The sequence below is a fragment of the Branchiostoma belcheri genome, unplaced genomic scaffold (assembly GCF_001625305.1).
Source record: "Branchiostoma belcheri isolate BF01 breed outbred unplaced genomic scaffold, Haploidv18h27 scaffold145, whole genome shotgun sequence".
NCBI classification, from domain to species: domain Eukaryota; kingdom Metazoa; phylum Chordata; class Leptocardii; order Amphioxiformes; family Branchiostomatidae; genus Branchiostoma; species Branchiostoma belcheri.
This window is the reverse complement of record NW_017802880.1, coordinates 104291-122052: the sequence shown is the minus strand read 5'-3', so window position 1 is coordinate 122052 and position 17762 is coordinate 104291. Positions and strand designations below refer to the sequence as shown.

At 40.6% G+C, this 17762-nt stretch overlaps 2 protein-coding genes across 2 annotated transcripts in view; one reads left to right on the top strand and one right to left on the bottom strand.

Moving 5' to 3' along the window:
- Window positions 1-15658, top strand: part of LOC109464987 (polycystic kidney disease protein 1-like 2) — a 60705-nt gene extending 45047 nt beyond the window's left edge. The window contains exons 31-35 of the mRNA XM_019762104.1: window positions 9076-9211; window positions 11903-12121; window positions 13185-13310; window positions 14215-14439; window positions 14865-15658. Coding sequence (XP_019617663.1) covers window positions 9076-9211; window positions 11903-12121; window positions 13185-13310; window positions 14215-14439; window positions 14865-15658 — 1500 coding nt within the window. The remainder of the gene's footprint in view (window positions 1-9075; window positions 9212-11902; window positions 12122-13184; window positions 13311-14214; window positions 14440-14864) is intronic.
- Window positions 1910-7702, bottom strand: LOC109465005. Its single transcript, XM_019762133.1, has 4 exons — window positions 6920-7702; window positions 5580-5686; window positions 5140-5240; window positions 1910-4964 (listed from the first exon to the last, which is right to left on the bottom strand). The coding sequence occupies exons 1-4, from the start codon at window positions 7610-7612 to the stop codon at window positions 2809-2811; spliced, it is 3057 nt and encodes a 1018-aa protein (XP_019617692.1). The 5' UTR covers window positions 7613-7702; the 3' UTR covers window positions 1910-2808.
- Window positions 15659-17762: the final 2104 nt, after the last annotated feature.

Below are 17762 nucleotides of genomic sequence, written 5' to 3'. Positions count from 1 at the left end.
AACGGACTGGAAGCCATTCCACCCACTCGTCTGACCTCAGCGTCTACTCGTACACTTCGACCGACCTGTGACACTGCAAAATATGCATACTACGCCAGAAGCATCCCTGAGTGGAACAGCCTTTCGGCATACATACTGGACAGCCCCTCACTGGACTCCTTCAAGAGCAGGCTGTCATCCCGACGGTAGTCCAGACGCTGCGCCTCTCCCCATCTGCGTGATGTCCCGACCAGGGAATTTGCAGATTATTGAACTTGAACTTGTGTGTATTTCTATTTTGTATGTTTTGTTTTATATTGGCCATGGATTCCCAAAATAATCATAATAAAGAATAAAGAAAGAATGAAAATCACGCACTCTGTAAGTAACGTACCAAGACCCAATCCAGATCAAGGTCCAACGTTAGACTACGAGAAGCAGAAATACATTAACTACAATGTTTCTGACGATAATTTACATCTTTCGCCATCTACAACTCTTATTCATGGAACTGATCACTGAATTTACTTTCATCTCTCGCTCATTCACTCACTCATTCACTCACTCTTTCACTCACTCACTCACTCACTCATTCCATTGAGCTTACTCGGAACTCGGACTTTGTTCCCTTTATTCATTGTCGTGCTAATTCTCGTGTTAATTCTAGATATAGAACATAAAGGAATTGTCCAAATGGCTGCTTACTTACAATGAGTGCAAGAAATTCCACCAAAGATTACAAGTATATTAGTCTCCCTACGCAATACATAGTCTTGCGAAGTACATTGATTCCATTATTATGTAATGGAAGCTCCCATACTTAATTTGTGACCAAGATATCTATGTAATGACATGGTATGGCTGATAGATTGGAGACAAGCAGTAGTGTCTCCATAGTTAACCAATCCTGCGTAAAGATCTGGGATAACTAATAACGGCTTTACTCTACTCACGGAGGGCACCTTTACATAATCTAATGTTGTTTAAGACTTTTACAATATTTGGATGTGCAGTGTTGTCCCTATAGGTAACTTTCATCATATCCAAGGCCTGTTCGTAATAGATGAAAGCTTTACTGTGATCACCAAGCTCATTCCAACAGTTTCCAATGCTGTTCAGTAATGAAGCAATGTCGGGATGTGGCGTTGTTTCGTCAAAGATTGCTTTCATCATCTTCAGTGACTGTTCGTAATAACTGATAGCTTTTCTCTGATCACCAAGCTCATTCCAACAGCTCCCAATGTTGTTTAGTGATGACGCAATGTGGGGGTGTGGTGTTGTTTCACCATAGATAAATTTCCGCATCTTCAGTGACTGTTCGTAATAACTGATAGCTTTTCTCTGATCACCAAGCTCATTCCAACAGCTCCCAATGTTGTTTAGTGATGACGCAATGTGGGGGTGTGGTGTTGTTTCACCATAGATAAATTTCCGCATCTTCAGTGACTGTTCGCAATAACCGATAGCTTTTCTCTGATCACCAAGGTCACTCCAACATGACCCAATGTTGTTTAGTGATAATGCAATATCGGGATGTGGCGTTGTTTCGCCATAGATAGCTTTCCTCATTTGCAGTGACAGTTCGTGATAAGTGATACCTTTTCTCTGATCACCAAGTTCACTCCAACATCTCCCGATGTTGTTTAGTGATGAAGCAATGTGGGGGTGTGGTGTTGTTTCGCCATAGATAAATTTCAAAATCTTCAGTGACTGTTCGCAATAACCGATAGCTTTTTTCTGACCACCAAGTTCACTCCAACATCTCCCGATGTTGTTTAGTGATGAAGCAATGTCGGGATGTGGCGTTGTTTCGCCATATATAGCTTTCCTCATCTTTAGTGACTGTTCGTGATAACTGATAGATTTCCTCTGATCACCAAGCTCATTCCAACAGTTTCCAATGTTGTTTAGTGATGACGCAATGTCGGGATGTGGTGTTGTTTCGCCATAGATGAATTTACACATCTTCAGTGACTGTTCGTGATAACTGATAGCTTTTCTCTGATCACCAAGGTGAAGCCAACATATCCCAATGTTATTGAATGATGAAGCAATGTCAGGATGTGGCGTTGCTTCGCCATATATTGCTTTCATCATCTTCAGTGACAGTTCGTAATAATTGATAGCTTTTCTCTCATCAGCGAGGCGACTCCAACAGCCTCCAATGTTGTTTAGTGAGGAAGCAATTTTAGGATGTGGCGTTGTTTCACCAAAGATAGCTTTCTCCATCTTAAGTGACTGTTCGTAATAACTGATAGCTTTTCTCTGATCACCAAGCTTATTCCAACAGCTCCCAATGTTGTTTAGTGATGAAGCAATGCCCGGATGTGGCGATGTTTCGCCAAAGATAGCTTTCCTTATTTGCAGTGACAGTTCGTGATAACTGATAGCTTTTCTCTGATCACCAAGTTCACTCCAACATCTCCCGATGTTGTTTAGTGATGAAGCAATGTGGGGGTGTTGTGTTGTTTCGCCATAGATAAATTTCCACATCTTCAGTGACTGTTCGTAAAAACCGATAGCTTTTTTCTGATCACCAAAGCAACTCCAATAGCCTCCAATGTTGTTTAGTAAGGAAGCAATGTCAGGATGTGGCGTTGTTTCGCCATAGATTGCTTTCCTCATCTTCAGTGACTGTTCGTAATAACTGATAGCTTTTCTCTGATCACCAAGGCGACTCCAACAGCTTCCAATGCTGTTTAGTGAGGAAGCAATGTCGGGATGTGGCGTTGTTTCACCATAGATAGCTTTCTCCATCTTAAGTGACTGTTCGCAATAACTGATAGCTTTTCTCTGATCACCCAGGCGACTCCAATAGCTTCCAATGTTCTATAGTGAGGAAGCAATGCCCGGATGTGGCGTTGTTTCGCCATAGATTGCTTTCTCCATCTTAAGTGACTGTTCGTAATAACTGATAGCTTTTCGCTGATCACCGAGCTCATTCCAACAGTTCCCAATGTTGTTTAGTGATGAAGCAATGTCGGGATGTGGCGTTGTTTCACCATAGATAGCTTCAAACATCTTCAGTGACAGTTCGTGATAACTGATAGATTTCCTCTGATCACCAAGGCGACTCCAACAGTTTCCAATGTTGTTTAGTGATGAAGCAATGTCAGGATGTGGCGTTGTTTCACCATAGATAGTTTTATCAATCTTCAATGATTCTTCGTAATAACTGATAGCTTTCCTCTGATCGCCAAGGCCGCTCCAACATGTCCCAATGTTTCCAAGTAACGAGGAAAATACAGAACGCATTTCGTTGCCTGCATAAATAGTATTTCCAGTGCTAAGTGCCCGTTTGTAGTAGCTGATTGCTATCTCATAGTCACCGCGACTGTGCGAGACACTGCCTAACGCGAAAAGTATGTTAAACTGCTTTTCCTTGTCATCATCCGCCTCTTTCAGTGCTGCCTCAAAGTGAAGTAGGGATGCATCTAACTGCAACAGCTGTTGTGTTATTTGCCCCCTGGTTTGAGCTGAGTTGTCAAAGATGGCAGTTGGGAATATCTTTGTTGTTTGATTATCCTTTTCAACTGTATCCATAATGCATCTTTTTAATGGAAAGGCTGTATAGTAGTACCTGAACAACATTTTACAGTTTGGTATGTGGAAAACTGACTCAACGAAGGTGTCATCTACGCCATGTTTGTCCAGTTCGATTTTCATCTCCGTGAGAGGAGACAATCTGTCCTTCTGTCCTACATTGGCAATGTACGTCCTTAACCGTAGCTCCGCTGAGATGCTGATCAGTACAGTCAAGTGGTGGGCATCTTCGTGACTGATCCGCTGTGTCTTGTGTAACTCTTCTATCATTCCCCACACACTGGGGATCGTGATACCACAGCAAATACTCAACACATCAACGGCCACGCTGGGAAAACGGTATATTTCTTTCTTGACATCAAGAAGTTGTCCAGTTGGTTCAACGTTTTTTATTTCCCGAATGTTATCCTCCAGTATTAGCATTGCTGACAACCGTGACAGAACAGGGGAACGGTCTACGCTTTTGTTGACAATGCTTGTATACTCATCTACCAAAGACTCGTCGCCCGTTAAGTAAGTCACCCGTCTGAGGATGTCTGACAGGTGATAACCTTCCGCCAGGGCGATTCTGATATTCTGATACTTGGCCAACTTGGCAGGAGTCTGGATGAGACTAACTTGAGGTTTGCTTTTGGTTTTGTCTCTTCCAAATGGAGTCTTAGAAGCCCATGGCATGAAGCCGTCAAAAGCGAAGCCGCGAGGAGTGACGGAGTCGTAGAACCAGTCTTTCTCTGGGTCTTCTGAGAGAAAGTCATTGAGTGACGGGATGGCCATGGCTGGGAGGATGGTTTCCCCAAGGTTGATGACTTTTAGATGTAAGCAGTGTGTGAGATTTAGGAAGTACCTCCGTGTATCATCACCATCCTTTCCCTCCTCAATCAGAATGGCGAACTCCAGGTCGGAGTACGGCGTAACCAGTTCTGTGGCTTGTGACCCCAACCCGATGAAAGCGTACTTACAGGGAGGAGGTCCGAGTTTTGCGATGCATTTATCTGTCAGTAGTTGGGTGAACTCCCGTCTTCCAACTGTGATGCTCTTAAACAAGTTCTTGATCGCTTCGGCTCGTTTGATCTCTACCTGTCTCACGACAGGATCATCTTCATCATACTGGTAAGGGTTGTGTTCCTGATGAATTGTTTCCAGCTGATATTTTGCACGTGCGCGTATGTTGTCCAGTTCCTTTATGTGATCTAGCGTGCTGCTATACGGACACGGTTCACAGTCTAGGTTACATGTGTTAATAAGAAACTGCCTTTCTGTTTCTTGCAGTTTTGATAGCAAGTTTTGTTTGTCCCTCTTTGACCGTGCCATGGAGGCGTTATACAGAGCTGCCGCCTGTGTGAATTTCCTACCTTCTCCTGTCCGCTTGCCTCGCTCGACATAGACGTCACCCAACCTGCACAGACAGTCGGCTTCTTTAGTCGTGATAGATTTACTTCGATCTGTTGGTAGGAATTTAAAAAGATCAGATTAAACAAAAGCTGTGCACTTATTTTTAACTGAACTCAAAACAAAGTCCTTCATAAAAGAGAAAATAGGCTAATTAAACTGTCAATGAAAAATTAAGACAAGACTTAAGATTATATTATGTATGAATAAAAAGTTATGATAACAAACCGTGAACCAGCTTCAGGGCGGCTGCCAGTTTTATCTCTGCTGCTTCCAGGTCTCCATTTCTCAAGTCACGGTCTGCCGTCTGCATGTACCTGCGGTAGGATCTAAACAACGAAGGAAGCGTTGTTTTGCACTATATAAACGTAGTTCAGAAAGGTACCAAAATGCACCACAAAATGTTTGACATAGTGTTTAATACATATTAGGCCAATCATCCAATGCACATAGGTAATAGTGTTGACATAAAATTGAACAACGTAGTCTTTTTAACGTCACAAACCAACGTTATACATAGTAGAAATTGATAACACTTCTGGCCAGCAATGTGCTTTATGCGCTTAATGGCCCCTTCTTTATGATTTTTATCCATTTACATGTAGATATGAAAGAATCAACTTCACTGATCATGAACGCCTTAGAAAAGGGAACATAAAAGCACAAACATGTCGTCAACTTGACTGGTAGTCCCGTCGCTAGAGGGCGCAGCTGAGAAGGGAGAGAACGGGTCCTTCCGTCCTCTCACGTCTTGTTTTTGTGTCCGTTTTGCCCTCTGCGAGAACCGATAGGAAGTATGCAGCATATGATGAACAGGATAGGTGGTCATGTTATCTACAAAAAAGCTTGGGCCAATAGTCAAAGGTAAATGACCTGACATGACCGATGGAAGGCCATCGCAAACTGTGACTATGTTGAATACTGAGTATTTGGAGGGAATATAAAATGTGATGATTAATGTTAGTTGTTAATTTGGACATCATTTTATTACAAGGGCGAAACAAGAGTTCCGAGATCTCATACCTCCATGAAATATGGGCTTGACATGTTAATGAAAACTCATTCTTTAATTATGCAAATGACCTCTGCAATGACATAATATATGCATCGTGATGTTAACTTTTGATTAACTTACAGATGTCCCAAGTATGACATTCCCATCATCCACCATTGAGAATGCATAGAATTTTAACATGGTTTATGCAAATTAGATAATCTTTTGCATAATTAGTATCTTTTGGTGTTCCATCTGCCATAGGTTACATACATTACATGTATGAAAGTACTATAATGTAAAACACTGTAAGCATAGAATTTCCTCATTAATTATGCGAAAAAGGTCCTCATTTGCATAATTTCAGTTATGTACATCTCTCTCTCAGCTACCTACCTACCAAAAATGATGAAAACACGTTGTTTCTATCTGGACTTATTGGCTTTCAAAGATTTCGCCCGAAGGTCCCCTGCAGTTCCAGAACAGGGGCTTGGTCCCCAAGTGCTAGGGGGACCAAGCCCACACCACTTATTCCTGATAGGAAAATCTATTTGTCACAAAAAAATTGAAGACCATAGCATGTTCAGGACAAAAGATACAAAAACAGGGTGTTCTGCTGCAGTACCAAGGGCATACACCAGGAGGCCCATATTTGACCTTGTCCTTGGTCTTCCTAAGACGTACCAGCATACGAAATATCATCACAATCCATAAAGGCATTTTGAAGTTATGCTGACTACAAATGTACGGAAACACAAACACACACACACACACAGACACACACACACACAGACACGCCAAAAACAATACCTCCATTTTTCATGGAGGTAAAAACATATATTTCATGGAGGTATGAAATCTCAGAATTCTTGTTTAACAATGTATCAATAAAACGCTTTCGCATTTAGCGACGCGAAATGCATGACGGGATACATGGAGGTAAACAAACCGAGTCAGAACCCGGAAGTCAGCCTGGCGAGTTCCATCATGCTCAAGTCAAAATAATTCTCTCACCTTGTTTCTTGTTGTGGTGATGTCTTGTCTGATTTTTGCGGTGTGCAGTAAGCGGTGAACAATAACAATTGTTCCATGAACGTAATGACACCGCGCCAGTGCCCTGTTGTACAGAGCAGTAGCTCTGGTCAAGTTTCTAGTGTCTCCAGTTTCTGTTCCTCTTTTCAGGTACACGTCACCCAGACTCTTGATCGCTTCTGTTTCTAACATGTTATCGTCGTTTACTATCGCCTCTACCATCACCTGTGCGTATCCAACCAGCAAAGAGTCGGTGTTACCTCCGGTAGCCCGTCTCTTGTCCAGATCTTGAAACTTTTCCGCTACCTTTGCAGGCGTAGTCGTCTCCTTGTCTTCAGTTGGCATTTCCTTGCCCTGTGACGACACCCCTTGTAAAAGCCTCTCCGTGTAGTGGTAGCGGTGTTCTATACCATCTGCCTGTTCTTCATGATAACACCGTACCATAGCAGCCAGATAAAGTGCCAAGGCTGTGTTAAACCTGCCCACGTTCTTCCCGAGTCTTCCCTTCTGCACGTTCACGTCGCCCAGAGTTTTGAGCAGCTCCACTTCCGCCAGCCTGTCCGTGTCGGCCATGGCGTCCACCAGGGCACGGAGGTAATCTGTCTCCGCCCGGGCTAGTCCGTACCTCTTGCCCTTCTCGTCCGCCTCACGGAGTTTCTCACACACCCGCAGCATGGTGACTTTCTGCTCCAAAAATGTCTCTAAAACTCCTTGTCTTTACCGTCTTACTGCTAGCTTTATTCGCCTGACTTGTACAGGCACAGGTCTCACACTGTCTGTGTCAACATTACGTCATCCGCCAATACAAAGGTCAGAGGTTCAATAGACAAAAGGTTCGGAAATACCCGTGTCCGTAATCATCATCATTATTATCGTGTCCGTAAACATATCAGGTAACCTGCTTACCTGCGTAAGCCTTAAGTGTTTAGGTCGGGACATCTTAACACATTTTTCCAGGCAGCCTCGTTCGTTGTCGCCATCACTGAGTATTTAGGCGCCTTAAATAAGTATAGTGGCGTCTTAGATTTGATCTTTCTACCATTTCAGGTGGTCTCGTGTTCGGGAATCCCCGCTGGTATCCCTTAGGGCATATCTGTACAATAAGGAACGAGAATTCGTAGATCTCATACCTCCATGAAATATATAAGTTTTTGTAAATGTTTTTTATTTGTCGCATTTTTTACCCATGAGAAATGGAGGTGTTGGTTTTGGTGCGTCTGTCTGTGTGTTTGTGTTTCCGCACATTTGTAGTCAGAATAACTTCATAACGCCTTCATGGATTGTGATGATATTTTTTGTATGCTAGTGAGTCCTAGGAAGACGAAGGTCAAGGTCAAATATGGGCCTCCTGGTGGATGACCTTGGTACTGCAGCAGAACTTCCGGTTTTTGTATCTTTTGTCCTAAACATGCTATGGTCTTAATCTTCTGGTGACAGATAGCTTATCTTGTTAGAAATTAGAGGTGTAAGTTTGGTCCCCCTAGCAGCTTGTTCTGGACCTGCAGGTTAGCTTCTGGTAAAAACTTTTAAAGCCAGTAAGTCCAGATAGGAACAACGTATTTTCATCACTTTTGGTCTGTAGGTAGCTAAGAGAGAGTTGTACATAATTAGATGGAAATCATGCAAATGAAGTCTTAATTTGCATAGTTAATTAGGAAATCGTATAATTACAGTGTTTTATGTCATGGTACTGCTATACATGTAATCTATTTCATCTGTGGCAGGCGGAACATCAACAGATACCAATTATGCAAATTATGACCTAATTTGCATAATTAATGTTAAAATTGTATTGATGAATGATGGGAATTTGATACCTTGTGATATGTGTAAATTACTCCAAGGTTAACACCACCATGCATATATTATGTTAATGTGGAGGTCATTTGCATACTTAAGGAGGACATGTTGAAATGAAGCATGACAAAGGAGGGGAATTTACACGAAATATATTGTCATTTGAATTTAGAAAACCATAAATGAAACTAGATTATGCTAGTTACGACCTCATTTTCATAGCCAATGAGACAAAGAAAAACATTTACAAAAACGCATTTATTTCCTGGAGGTATGAGATCTACGAATTCTTGTATTGTGCACTAATAGTGCTTGTATTGGTATGCCCGCCACGTTTATAGGTGAGTGATGCTGACTCCTACTGGACCTGGCTAGAGACTGCCGCCGTCCCGAGTCTTTACCAAGATGCAGCCGGCCCGGACCTGCCTTTTCACCGTGTAGGACCGATACGGCTCCGCCAGGCGAGAGTCAGGCTAGGTGGGTGGTGATTTCTGTCCCAACCATATTACCTGTATGTGAAAGAATGTGTAAATATTGCAGTGCAAAGGCTTTGGAAGACGAAATACATTTTATTTCAAACTGTCCCTTCCATAACAACGCTCGAAATTAGTTTGGTATTCAAACGTCTACAATTTATCCCAATTCCTCTAAACTAACAGACCAAGAAAACTATTAACTTCTCAAAATCAACAGATTTTGGAAAAGGTGGGACATTACGTCTTCCATGGTTTACAGTAAAACCCTTCAGACATAGTATTAGACATAGTTCTAGTTCTAGACAGCTGACATTTATCATGTATCCTTTAGTTATTTTATACTCTGTTCCATTGTACTTTTATGTTTTGTAATTTGCAATTAGCCTCCGGGCACGAATTTGAAAAAAAAAACACTAACGTTTTAATCATTCCATTTACGAGTTGCCACCTAGCATGATTCCATGCCCTGTTGGAAGACTTTATAATTATGCCGAGGTCACGTTTCCAAACCGGCGCCCGGCCGGGCTGTTTGCATCAACGAAACATTAATTCAACAGTTCATATCAAGAATATAACACAAATAGTATCCATGATTAGTTTATGAAATTTTGGGGTTTTCTTCTCTTTTATATTGTCTTTTTGCTCCAGAAAGCTTCCCGGTAGGGCCCCGGTTAGGACACGGTCACATTTTCAAGCCGGGGCCCGGCCGGGTTGTTTGCGTGAACGAAAAATAACCAATTTGCATTAAGAGTACACACAAATATACTCATGGTTAATTTTCTAAAACTTTTTTTTGTGTTTTGCTGTCTTGTAGAGTCCATTCCACGTCACCGAGTGGGTTTTTTCTCAATGTTTCTAATACGTTTGAATCATTTAGAAGAAAAGAATACCCCAGTAACAAAAGTTCTAAATTTTTCAAAAATTTGAAAATGAAAATTTGAATATATTTGAATTCATTTATATATTTCTGAAACATTCTGAAAGTGACTGTACATAGATCTCTTTATTTAGAATAAATTTGAACTACCCATGTGTTTCTTTCACTATTCGAAATATTTAGAAATATTTCAAACAAATGACCAAATGGTAGATGTGGGTAATTGCCCCCATAAAAGTAGATGCTAATCCTACTCTTCTGTCTTCCTCTGTATATTTTTAGATTTCACTGCTGGACACTGGTGGCTCTTTTGTTGTAAGGAATCAATGCCTGATGGCAGACTAGCCTGTACTTCACAGGGATGTGTGAATTACTTCCTTCCTATCCCACTGGCCTATTTACAAAATGTTAAAAATAATTCGAAATAATGGTAAAAAATGGTAGAGTGCTGTTAGAATTATTTAGAAACTATTTGAAATGTCATAATCCACATCAGGAATATTTCAAACGTTTTAGAAAACTAAGGAATTATTTAGAATATTGACAAGATGTTCAAATTATTTCCAAATTATGAAATTTCTTAGACAAACAATTACAAAGAATTCAAAACATTTCTAAATAATGACAATAACAACCCACTGGGTGACGCGGAATTGACTCTATGATTTTCGTTCCGAGCGACTGCCCGGCCGGGCCCCGGGTTGGGAAATGTGACCATGCCTTTAGGAAATAGACTCAACTCAAGACTCAAGAATTATTTATTGATCAATGGCAGTAAACTTGATACAAGTCACTGAATTGCAAATCAATGTACATTTCATTATCTTAAAATCGAGAGTTTATAGTATTGCATATCAATTAAGTTAAAATTCAGAGTCATTAGGAGGTTAAAATACAAAGTCATTTGGAAGTTAAAATATAGTATCATTAGAAAGACTACATAGACCACAATAATTACACATAATAAAACCACACCACAACAGTTAAAAATTACGAGCAGAAGAACGATTAAAAGGTAGGCCCATGTGATACAAATATTTCAAATATTCCTAATAACTGGATGGTCTGTTAACAATTGTTTCTCCTGGATCCTGCATCGCTAAACCCATCTCGGTGTGACGGTTACCGGTAACAATTACTCCGGTGTCCGTACAGGGTGTTGCCACTGGTCGGGTTCTGACATCGAGAGGACACCGGCTATCTTCTTCACAATTGGAAGCTCGTTTACATTTAAAAACTTAGTGCACTACTCCATAGTGGAGCCGCACTGACTTTCTACCAGATTGGAATCTCTGCACAGACACAAATTTAATGAATGAATGAATTACGACCTTTATTGCACATTTTTGCCACACTATGCTAATCATAAGTACAGGTAAAAAAAAACTTGATGAAAAGATATATACAAAATAAAACTAGCTATCATTACATAAATTCAACTTCTCGCTTTTCAGTTATAGTATAGATAAATGAACAGATATGTTTTTCGATGGAAGGTTTGTCAAGTGGCATTAGGAATATGAATATTTCTACAGTGCTCAAGTGTATGAAGTAAGGAAATAGGTTTTGCACAAGCCTATACAGATAATTTCTCTCTTTACTATTTAATCTACATTCTATAACAAAGTGACATTCGTCCTCTATTCTATTCTATTCAAATTACACCATGTGCATAACCTTTGTTCCAGAGGGGTGCGGGTATGTCTTCCAGTTTCAATTTGTAGTTTGTGGCAGCTTATCCTTAGTCTTGTGACTGCATTTCTGATATTCAAATTTTTATTTCCTCGGTATTTTTCTTTATTTAATATGCTTCAGATTTTGATTGTCTGACGACAGTATCCCCAGCAAACCAGACATCAGGGTGCGGCAGACGCTATGATTACTTCAGTCAGGACGAAGGGCTGTACGGAGAAGGGTGGCTGCCGCTGCCTGCAGTCAACATCACCGCTCTCAACGGGACCAACGGCACCACAGGGACGGCAGACGGGAACAGCACAAGCCCATGGAGGTTCCGGTCGTCGGGAGACTTACAAGGTAATTAATCTCGTAATTTTCAAGCAGATCTTTCAGTAGTCTGTATAACGCAAATTCTGCCGTCCGCGGCTTTAGTGGCCCCTCCCCACAGAGCTGGCTGGATATTGGGCGGCCGGTGTTGAGCCAAATCCTTGAGCTGCCACATATGTGAGAGGTCAGGCGTTTAGGGCTAGGGTTAGGGTTAGGGTTGGTGTTAGAGTTCGGGTTAGGGTTAGTATTAGAGTTAGGGTTAGGGTTAGAGTTGGGATCAGGGCTAGGGTTAGACTTACGATTGGGGTTAGATTAGGTTTAGTCTCCCAGATTACGACTAAACCCCTCCCACCCCTTGTCTCAGGTATATTGAAAACCCCCAAGTAGTGTCGGAGTCATGTATTTGGCAGGATCATGTATATGGCTTGACACCGGCAACCGTAAAGCGATTTAATCAGGCTAATCTTTCGGTGGCCGGATTCAAGACAGTATTAGATTCACAAAACAATTATATCAAATTGACAAGACAGTGTCCAATTGGCAAGGCAATATCAAACTGACAGGACAGTATCATTTGCAGGGCAGTACACAATACGCAACCGTTTGGCGAAAAAGGTACCAGTACAAAAAAGAAAGCCATGTAGAAACGCCTAAAAAATGTTGAAAAAAGGTCGAAGTCAAAAGCTCTACGTTCAGAGTACAAGGTGATTGTTAAAACATGTTTTAGCGCAAGGCATGATTTAGAAACTATGGATTCGATGTGTCTTTTTCATCTGAGACCAATTAAAAGTGTCAACGAGCACTTGTGTTTAAAGTTAAAACTTTTGGTCCAACACAAAAAAAAGTTTCTCTCACCCAGAGCTTTCTACCAGTCACTCTGGTCTTCCTCAGTAGATTGACCCAGTGAAGCTTGTCACGTGGCTTCTTTGAAATGTGACGTCAACACTGGGTCAACCACGTCTACCAGATACCTTTGACCCAGCGTTGTCTCCAGGTGAAAGAACTTTTTCTGGGTTGGACCAAAAGCTTTAACTTTAAACATGTAACTACCAACACAGATGACTTTAATGAGAGCACGTGTGTGCTGTTCTAGATGTGCCCTATGCGGGAGACCACGGTGTGTACTTCGGCGGAGGCTACATTGCCGACACGTCCGACAACTCAACACAGACCGTGGAAACACTGCGAGATTTGAAGAACCATGGCTGGATCGATAGAGGTGTTTATCTATCTGTTTCCCTGCATACATAGAGACTTTTACTAAGACCACAGCAAGTAATTTTAATGGATGACATCAGGCGCGCATTAATTTTCGCCTGATTTTGAAAAAAAAAAAGAAATTTGCCGAAAATGGACAAAGATGTCTGCTGCCATGCCGGAACGTGGATGGCAGATAACTATGAAGAGAGGAGACAAGAAAAGGCTCTGATTTAATGTTTTGTTTCTTACTTTGATGCAGTGATGTATGATGCTGGTTGTGTATATGTGATGTTCCCACTGCATCAAAACCATTTGTACAATGATTGAGTCAAAATTTGAAAATGTAGGAACCTTTTTTTTTTCGCCCGCTCGCACTAGATTCGGAGTCTGTAGACAATGTCATCCATGAAATTTGCTTGTTGTGTCCTAAGTTTGCTCAAAGCCACCAATTCTGCCTATTTATATACAGAGTTCCGTATCGCTCATTGGTCATTTTTCTCGGGGTCAGCGGTTGGAAAATTCCGAGTCGAATGCTTTGTGAACCAGGGATCTGAATCTATGTAAAACTATATTGGAAATACAACTATATTTACACAGATGTGATAGCGCATTGCAAATGAGGACTAGAGTTTCTTGTATACCCACTGAGTATGATCTTCTAGCTGTAGTCGAACAACAAAATGTCGAAGCTTCAAAAAAAGAAAATTTAATGTTTGTTCATCCACGCGAGCCGTGTTCACCAACTTGACGCTGTACTCACTGGACTCCAACCTGTTTTCAAAATCACAGTGGTTAGACATAAATGAAGCATGTTAATTTCTGTGTGTATGACTGATACCCACACACTATCCCCCTTCAAATAAGCATACGTCCTTTTGCGAAATCACATTGTATTGCTTTGGATGCTTTTAATTTTTCTTCAGCCACCCGAGCCGTGTTCACTGACGTGACGCTGTACTCGCCCGACTCGAAGCTGTTCTCCATCGCGACGCTGCTGGTGGAGTTCACGGCTCTCGGGGCCGGCTTCCCCCGCTGGGAGGTCCACACCGCCCGCCTCTACCGCTTCCACGGCGCCTGGGACGTCTGGATGGCCCTCGTCTACATCTCTGCACTCGCCATTTTTACTTTGGTCTTCGTCATCAGAGAAGGTTCGTATTCCTTTTTACTACGCATGGTACAGATATGTTCCCGCGATGTTATGAAATTCAATGCATTCGTATCGACTTATTATGTATACCAAAGGAAAACATAATGTTGTTGCTACGTTGCTCTTCCTCTTCTTCTTCTCCAAACACTAACCTCTGACCTGGCCAATGACCTGATTTGTTGACGTCTGTCACCATGGTAACTGGTGTTGGGTTACATAATGTTGCAATTTTAAAGGAGGGATGTAGGCTCCTGTCTGACCATATATATGACTGTATTTGAGTAAGAATTAACAGAGCAGACCATTTGCACAGGTAAACATGCATTTGCTTTGCAATTGTTACCTTTCTACTAGTTTTATGTTTGTATGCATAGTTGTTGTAATTGTGGTAATTGTGAGCATTTTTCTTGCATTATGCTCCAACAGTAAGGAAAGCTTACAACAGCGGTACCCTGTATCTCATGGACTTCTGGAACTGGGTGGAAGTGATCATCATCCTTCAGTCCCTGGCGGCGGTCGCCACCTTCTTCTACTCCGAGGCTGTACTGGAGGATGTGGCTGGCGATGACGTCACTGGTCTCGCGGGACATTACGTGAACTACCGGCGCGCGGCATTCTGGGACCAAGTCTACACCTACGTCATCGCCGCTCTGTTGTGTAGTGTGACCTTGAAGATGACCTACCTGCTGCGGTTCAGTCACCGCGCGTCTCTTCTCACCCACACCCTCCGGCTCAGCGTCCGCCCGCTCTCAGGATTCTCCGTCATGTTCTTTCTCTACTTCTTCGCCATTCTGATGCATCTCACCTTCGGTCTGCGCATGCGCTCCTACAGTTCCTTCGCTCGAACCTTCGAGTCGCTGGTGACCATCATAGCCGGTGATCTGAACTTTGAAGAAATCTCCACCACGACTGGAAATCTGGGCACTTTCGTTCTGTTTCTGTTTGTTTTTGTCTTCAATATCTGTTTGATCGGTTTCTTTGTGGCCATCATCGACATATCCTATCACTTTGCAAAGGAAGATGATCAGATGGAAAAAACTGACAATGACCTGAAAGAGTTTTTTAAATATGAAATGCAAAAGCTAAAACCAAAGAAGAGGGCAATAAAGAATAATGCGGTAACCGGAGATACTTCAATATACGGTCCTGGTTATGCAGAAGTCAAAGTGAATGTGATGAAAAGGTTGGGGACAGTTTTTGATGACTTAGACGAAAGATGAAATGCCAGTTTTGTTCTTAACGTTTGTAAACATGCCAAGTCAGCTCTGGCAATATTTTTTAATGATGCAAAATATTATGAATAGCCAGAAAAGGCGTTTTACGAAATTCATTTGCTTCTTTTTTGATGTTTTTGTGTGTGCAAATCATGTAAAAGCAACTCTTGACAAACCTGTTTAACGCCTTTTCAGTCACATTACCTGTTAATTTTGAGCGAGTCTGCAAAATTTGAGTACTAGTAGCAATGAGGACATATCAAATTTTATCTTTAGTGTAGCGTTTTTAACAACATTTTGATAAATTACTCTTTTAATATATTTGAATATTTGTAATACTAGTATGGTGTATTAAGATTTTGAACAATGGTAAGTAACATTTAAATAAATAGATAAATCCCTATGTGTGTAAACAGCTGTGTGTTGCATTTGTAATTGTAATAATGTTGTATTTTGTAACCAGACCCAACAATTCAGCCGAATGCATCTAGACTGCCAGTGGGTCCTGGGATTTATTACTTCAACAACAATAAACCAGTCTACAATAGGTATATTGGCGAACAAACAGATACCAAAAAACTCCGTACCTAGTACAACTGTTGAATACGTAATTTATCATTGGACCTAACACCGCTCCTGGCATGTAATGTAAATACAGTATTGATACACTGTATTTTTGTTATATGTATGCCAGTATACGCGGTTACGTAACTTTATATCTACTAGTACATTTCATTCTGTGGACGAAACATAATGTTTCCTGAACTGAAATATGATTTTATGATAAAGTGAATAAGTTTAAAGTTAAAAATTTTGGTCCAACACAAACAATTCTCTCACCTAGAGATTTCGACCAGTTACTCTGGTCTTCCTCATTAGACTGACCCAGTGAGGCTTGTCACGTGGCTTCTTTGAAGTGTGACGTAAACATGTAACTTTAAACATGTAACTACCAACACAGATGAGCTTTCATGATAGTATAAAAAGTGAATAAGTGTTAATATTAAACTACGATACGTGTATGACCTTGTATATAGATTTCAAAATCTACGAATCTGTACTTTGTAAATATCAACAAAATTCATACTAATACAAAATGTATGCCTGTTCATTAATACAGATTAATTAATTCATTCATTTAATGCTGTATTTTCCGATTAACATATCTAGGATGTGAGACTACGTTGATAGTAAATTGAGTTTCAGACTCTTCTTCTGCATATTATTTGTATATTAACCTGTCTTAAAATTGTATATTCATGTCGCCACATTATATGTACTATATTTCAATTATGTGATATATACTATGTACTATATTTTAATTATATATTATATATTTTAATTTTAATTAACTGATTGCATTTCATTGTTAATCTGCTGAGTTTGAAACTGTTCTAAAATTGCAACACAATTCAGGAGTTCCTCCTGCGCTGCCATGTTGTTTTTATTAAATAAAGTTCAAGTTCAAATAGTCGTGAATAACTTTATTTCTAAGCCAATATGAAACAAACAACGATAGTAGACATTTAAAAGCTACCGGATACAAATATAACAACTTAATATATACTATACTACTGTGACATGTGTACCCTTGTATATAGCTGTGTGTCTAAATGATGTCAACATACGTATTGGTACTCACAACGTATTAGATATTTAACCCTACCTAGACCGGGGGGGGGCTAAAAGTGCCCGCGGCAACTTTGATGTCACCTAGCGTCTGAACGGCTAGCCGTAGAACGACCAAACTTGGTGACTTTTCCTAAAATATTGTTGGCAACAATTCTCTATCATTGGAATAAGATAATAATTTTTTGTGTTGCCATGGCAACGGGTTTCTGACAGGCATTTTTTGCTAAATTTAGTACTTTTTGTTTCAACAATAGAATTTTATGGGTTTTATGTCAAGTTACTCATGGTTTCTAATATTAATAACATCCCATAGAATTTTATGTAAATTTTATCATTAAATATGCATAATTTATGCTAATTTTATGACGTCATTGGCCAAAATCCAAGATGGCGGACCATATCATTAGAACAGGTATATACGGGTTATTTTCATTAAAATTTCATCAATACTTCCATTTCTTTTTACAAAAAAGGTTTA